Genomic DNA, 6,545 nt, shown 5'->3' on the forward strand with positions numbered 1-6,545 from the left:
TTTTTTTGGTAGAGATAAGGTCTTGCTATGTTGCCTAGCCTGGTCTCCAACTCCTGGCCCCGAATGATCCTCCCACCTCAGCCTCCCAAAGTGCTGAGATTACAGACATGAGCCACCATGAACCATGCTGAGTCTTAGACAGGACTTTATATCTTCCTATCCCAGATGATTTACCTGATTAATTATGTTATACTTTGAGGGAATATTTTCAGAAATATTCTTTAGCCAACTAATTTTGGCAGAAAAACATCAACCTGAAAGTATGACAGTAACATTAAAAAACAAAAACAAATCTGTTTTTTGTTTTTGAGACAGAGTCTCGTTCTGTCACCCAGGCAGGAGTGCAGTGGTGTGATCATAGCTCACTGCAACTTTGACCTCCTTGGTTCAACTGATCCTTCTGTCTCAACTTCTCGAATAGCTTGGACTACAGATTAATGCCACCATACCCAACTAATTTTTGTGTGGGTTTTTTTTTTTTTTGGTAGAGAGAGGGTTTCACCATGTTCCCCAGGCTGGTCTTGAATTCCTGAGCTCAAGCAAACCACTTGTCTCAGCCTCTGAAAGTGTTGGGATTGTAGGTGTGACCCACTGTACCTGGTCAGATCTGGGTTTTAAAGAAAACTGACTAAATGCTTGATGTGGTAGCTTATGCTTGTAATCCCAGCACTCTGGGTAGCTGAGGCAGGCAGACAACTTGAGCCCAGGAGTTCAAGACCAGCCTGGGCAACATAGCAAATAAACATAACCCAGTCTCTGTTTATTTAAAAAAAGAAAAAGAAAACTAACCATAGATAACACACAAAGCTGACAATTCTCACATGGACAACAGAGGGTAGCTACTATCACCCCAACTTAAAACCAATTGTTTCAGATTTTTATGTGGTTGTTTACAACAAGTCAGAGCCACAGCATGGAGAAGCAGCAGGACAAATCAATCACCACTATTGGAAACAACTCGGCACATATCCCGTTTCCGAGTAAGCAGCGTCACTGCGGTAAACAAAGGACAGCCACTGTATATAATCTTTGCTGGCTGGCCCTGTTTCTTCCCTCCCCCAGGTATCTTTCAGGACATACCCATGTTTGGACGTGTCCTGAGCTGTCCTCCTTGCTTCTTCTCCAGTGCAGAGGCTGAGGATGTTTTCATGCTGAACATGGGCTCCAGCCGTGTAGAGCCTCGATAGATCCACTCACATCTTTTGTCATCCTGAGGAATTAGGAGAGAAGAATCAAGGGAAATAGCTTACAGGCTAGAATTTATCCTGTCCTGTATAGAGGATATACACCATGTGTCACCTCTGGGAAATCTCCCTGATGAGCCTTAAATTCCTTATCTACTCAATAAACTTAGGTGCCAGGCTCCATGAAGGGTATCAGGAACACAGGAAAAATATATACTCCTTGTTTAAGGAATTATAGGAGCAACAGATGTCTATACTGAGTATAAAAACTAGGATAGCTGGGCACAATGCCTCACACCTATAATCCTGGTAAGTTGGGAGGATGAGGCAGGCAGATTGCTTGAGCTCAGGAGTTCAAGACCAGCCTGGGCAACATGGCGAAACCCATCTCTACTAAAAATACAAACATCAGCCAGGTGTGGTGGCCTGCACTTGTAGTCCCAGCTACTTGGGAGGCTGACATGGGAGGACCACTTGAACCCTGGAAGTTGAGGCTGCAGTGAGCCGTGACTGTACCACTGTACTCCAGCCTGGGTGACAGTGAGACTGTGTCTTTAAAAAAAAACCTCAAAAAACAAACAAACAACAACAACAACAAAAAACAGGCTGAGCACCATGGCTCACACCTGTAAGCTCAGCACTTTGGGAGGCTGAGGTGGGTAGATCACTTGAGGTTAGGAGTTCGGGACCAGCCTGGCCAAATGGTGAAATCCCGTCTCTACTAAAAATACAACAAATTAGCCAAGAATGATGGCGGGCACCTGTAATCCCAGCTACTAGGAAGGCTGAGGCAGGAGAATCACTCAAACCCAGGAGGCAGAGGTTGCAGTGAGCAGAGATCATGCCATTGCACTCCAGCCTGGGCAACAAGAGTAAAATGCCATCTGAAAACACAAAACAAAACAAAACAAAAATACAGCAAACTAAAAGCATAAGATCATAAGGCCTCAAGAGTAAAGGGCTGAGAACACCGAGAAGAAATATAATTTCTCATTTCTTCTGGCTACTTTGGGCACACTGCCTACTGGGTAGCCCTGTTCTGCAAGAAGTAGTATTAAAAAATATTTTTAAAAAATTAAAAAAATAAATAAATAAATATAATTCTAAGAAGGGAGAGACAAGGGAGAAAAGGATGAGTACAAAAGATCTAAGAGTTAAACTGAACCTTGAAAGATAATCAAGACTCCTAGATCCCTCTTCTTTGTACCAGTGTCCTATTAAAACCTTAACCCTGGAAAAATGGAATTGACTGCCTTTTCTGTTACTACACACACTGTGAATGCTCCTAGAGAGAGAGAGAAAAAAAATCAAAACCATGCAGATTAATATGGAATTTCTTTTTCTTTTTCTTTTTTTGAGACGGAGTTTCACTCTTGTTGCCTAGGCTGGAGTGCAATGGCATGATCTCAGCTCACTGCAGACCTCACCTCCTGGGTTCAAACAATTCTCCGGCCTTAGCCTCTCGAGCAGCTGGGATTACAGGCACTTGCCACCATACTGACTAATTTTTTTATGTTTAGTAGAGACAGGGTTTCGCCATGTTGGCCAGGCTGGTCTCGAACTCCTGAACTCAGGTGTTCTGCCCGCTTCAGCCTCCCAAAGTGCTGGGATAATAGGCATGAGCCACCACGCCTGGCCAGAGAATTTATTTTTTTATTTTATTTTTATTTTATTTTATTTTTTTTTTGAGACGGAGTTTCGCTCTCGTTACCCAGGCTGGAGTGCAATGGCGCGATCTCGGCTCACCGCAACCTCCGCCTCCTGGGTTCAGGCAATTCTCCTGCCTCAGCCTCCTGAGTAGCTGGGATTACAGGCATGCGCCACCATGCCCAGCTAATTTTTGTATTTTTAGTAGAGACGGGGTTTCACCATGTTAACCAGGATGGTCTCGATCTCTTGACCTCGTGATCCCCCCGCCTCGGCCTCCCAAAGTGCTGGGATTACAGGCGTGAGCCACCGCGCCCGGCTATTTTTTTATTTTTTTTTGAGACCTAGTCTTGCTCCATTACCCAGGCTGGAATACAGTGGTGTGATCTCTGCTCACTGCAACTCCCACCTCCCTGGTTCAAGCAAGTCCCCTGCCTCAGCTTCCCAAGTAGCTGGGATTACAGGTACATGTCACCAGGCCCAGCTAATTGTTTTTGCATTTTGACTAGAGATTGGGTTTCACCATGTTGGTCAGGCTAGTCTCAAACTCCTGACCTCATGATCTACCCGCCTTGGCCTCCCAAAGTTGTGGGATTACAGGCGTGAGTCACTGCACCCGGCCAACAATTTATTTTCAACAATGACCCACAGAGGAACAACAGAAAGGACAAAGTAAAATTTGACCAAAACCAGAACACATAGGAGGATAAGAAAGAGGAAGGCTATGGAATAGCTATAAAACCATCCTCATTACTGCCTCTTAAGTCTCTCCCATCAACCTCTGCCTCCAAAATTCTAGGGAAGAACAGTACCAGGAAGAGGATCCTGACTAGGCTGCCATCCACCTCCTCAACTCGGGACTTCCACCATGTGCCTTCCCACTCAGTCTTGATAAGCTGGCCACTCTTGAGCAGTACCATGGGGCGGTTGGGGTAGGCAGTGACATACTCCTCTATGAAGTCACGACAGGAGATGTCTTCTATGTCCTCCCAAGTCTTTTTCACTGTTTCAAGAAGAAGTAGAACTGAGAGGGCAGGTAGGGCATGTCTTGATAGGGAAAAGGCTTGGCAAGGAGACATTTGACATTTTTCAAGTTGAAAAGGAGAGAAAAAGTAAAATCAGAACCTCAAGGGAAGCAAAGCCAAGACCATCTAAGTAATACACGTAATGCACAAATTGCACATACTTACAAATTGAGTAACTAATAAATAAGTAATGTACAATATAGGAGATTCACTTATTTCATATAAATGGATGTCTCTCCTTTGGAAAATTCAAGTGGAAATTCTTGCTCACTTGTTGGTAAGTCTAGTAGTAAATTTTAAAGGATCAGATGGCATCATGAAATGTAAAAATTAGTCCTTCCTTCTCATTCTCTATCAGGTTTTTAAGAGACTCAGAATGTGTTTACTGCCATGTTATGTGTCAACACAGCACTGTTAGATGATTCTTCTGTTGTTAAAAATGATTGTTTCCGTAGGAGTCTGCTCCCAAGCCAGGGTAACAAATATAGAAAACACAATCATGTTCCATCTAACAGAGCTTCTGCGGAAAGCATTATGCAGACTACACATTTATACAAGTGTTAGGTGCAGCATGACACTAGGAAAGAAGTACGCCTTTTCCAACCTAACTCACTTAGAAATGAAACTGAAGCACATCTATAACGTGAGCAGTCTACTCAAGGTCATTCATGATCTTCTAGGGTCTCACTTTTTGGCTACAAAGATCCGTAAAACTGTATCTCCCAAAGGACATCAACCAAACTTATGCTCTTTGAGACTGAAGTACCAAAAACACCAGGGCTTTTCAACTGGAGGTCGTAAAAAGAAATATAAGGTAGAGGAGGAGAAATCTGAGCCAAGAAAGGAGGGAGGGACACTCACGTGGCCGGCAAATGGGATACAGTTCAGACTGTGTGACATAGGAAGCATAGCCATCATCAAAGAAAATGAGAAACCTGTAAGGGAAGAGTGACAGTAGAAAGACCTGGGGTTTATATCTAACATGATCCACAGAAATTATTTTATCATAGCTTCCACTTCTCTGGATCACAACAGGATGTACTCCAGGGAAGACATCCAGTCTACCACTTTCTTCCTGTTTTCTTTCTTTCCACGATGGGAGTTAGGAGTTCTCCCTTAATTTAACGAACACATCCCTACTTTTTCAAAAAACATACATATGTATATTTTGAGACGGAGTCTCCTTCTGTTGCCCAGGCTGGAGGGCAGTGGTGCAATCTCGGCTTACTGCAACCTCCGCCTCCTGGGTTCAAGCGATTATCCTGCCTCAGCCTCCCAAGTCGCTGGGATTACAGACATGTGCCATGACACCTGGCTAATTTTTGTATTTTTAGTAGGGACAGGGCTTCGCCAGTTGGCCAGGCTGGTCTTTAACTCCTGACCTCAAATGATCCACTCGCCTTGGCCTCCCAAAGTGCTAGGATTACAGGCATGAGACACTGCGCCCAGCCAAAAAAAACATATATTATTTTTCCTCTATCAGATTCCTATGCTGCTGCTAACCATTTAGTCTCCATTTCTTTCTTCTATGTGAATCCCTTATTCCCCTATTAATCACTCTTGATTATTCTCTTCCTAGTTTTCTCTTTGAGGAAAGAAAAGGAAAAAAAAAAAAAAAAAAAAAAAAAAAAAAAAAAAAAAAGTAAAAAAAAAAAAAAAAAAAAAAAAAAAAGAAGAGGGAGAAAGAATCACCCACATGTCTCCTGTGGTCAAGAAAGAGTAAGGGTTTCAGCCCACTAGGGACTAAGAACACAAAAGCTAATTGTGAGATCTGGTCTATGGCAAAAACAGGGCAGGTGCTGTGCTCCCAGCCTCTACCCCTTTACAGTTCTCTGTCCAGGTACCTGAGCTTGTTTTTGACGTTTGGTGTCTCAGCTACAATGCCAGCATAGAGCCAGACCTGATTCCCATCTTTGTATTTGGCGACCACCCGACTGCCCACAAACAGCTTGTCAGCAGGAGGGTGGTAATCATAGGCAATATGGTTCCCCGACAGCAGACTCTTTCCTTTGTTGTCGAATTTCACCTTGTACTTCTTCCCCGGACCTGAGTAAAAGGGAAAGATAAATATTTTTTAAAACTGCCAGTTTGTGTATAAATCCTGGCCGCTATGTGAGAGACAAATGGGAAGGTCATATGGAAAAGAAACAATCAGCAGTGGAGGGTGCAGGCTGCCTTTAATGAGTGGGTCCTCCAAGTCTGCACATACCAACTGTCTGGATGGCAATAAGGGTGCCTTTGTGCCATGTCTTAGTTCTCTTCTTGCCCAGAATTCGCATGCTGACTATCAGGTCACCATCTTTGCTTAGTTCTCCAGACATCTGACTCAAGGTTCCTATAGAAGAAAGAAAGTTATTCTAAAGAGTTATGATATAGATTGGGTAGAGAATGGGAAGGTAAAGAGGGTAGTAAGGTAATCAGGGAAGATGGGGTAATTTTTTATACCTCGCCACTTTTGTGGCTCTCTTGGCTACAGGCAGAAATACAATGCACAGATAACTCCATTGTTTATACTAACAGGAAAAACTGAAATAAATGAAGTCCACATGTAACTCAAGAATATCCCAGGGCCAGGAGCAGATGACATCTGTTATTCCACCACTTTAGGAGGCTGAGGTAAAGGATGGCTTGCGGTCAGGAGTGCTGACCAATCTGAGAAACAAAGTGAGATCCCATTTCTACAAAAAAA

The 6,545-nt window shown here is 43.4% G+C and overlaps 1 protein-coding gene across 7 annotated transcripts in view; it reads right to left on the bottom strand.

Moving 5' to 3' along the window:
• SETDB1 (SET domain bifurcated histone lysine methyltransferase 1) overlaps positions 1-6,545 on the bottom strand; it is a 38,810-nt gene that overhangs the window by 16,113 nt on the left and 16,152 nt on the right. For all 7 annotated transcript variants that reach the window (XR_001830340.2, XR_001830339.2, XM_017546332.2 and 4 more), the window contains exons 6-10: positions 6,066-6,191; positions 5,701-5,902; positions 4,718-4,791; positions 3,644-3,834; positions 1,081-1,210 (exon numbers count right to left, since the gene is read on the bottom strand). Coding sequence is in view for 5 of the 7 variants with exons in the window: in XM_017546332.2 (XP_017401821.1) it covers positions 1,081-1,210; positions 3,644-3,834; positions 4,718-4,791; positions 5,701-5,902; positions 6,066-6,191 (723 nt within the window). In the remaining 2 variants the exon portion in view is untranslated. The remainder of the gene's footprint in view (positions 1-1,080; positions 1,211-3,643; positions 3,835-4,717; positions 4,792-5,700; positions 5,903-6,065; positions 6,192-6,545) is intronic.

This window comes from Cebus imitator, unplaced genomic scaffold, assembly GCF_001604975.1.
Source record: "Cebus imitator isolate Cc_AM_T3 unplaced genomic scaffold, Cebus_imitator-1.0 Scaffold188, whole genome shotgun sequence".
Classification (NCBI taxonomy): domain Eukaryota; kingdom Metazoa; phylum Chordata; class Mammalia; order Primates; family Cebidae; genus Cebus; species Cebus imitator.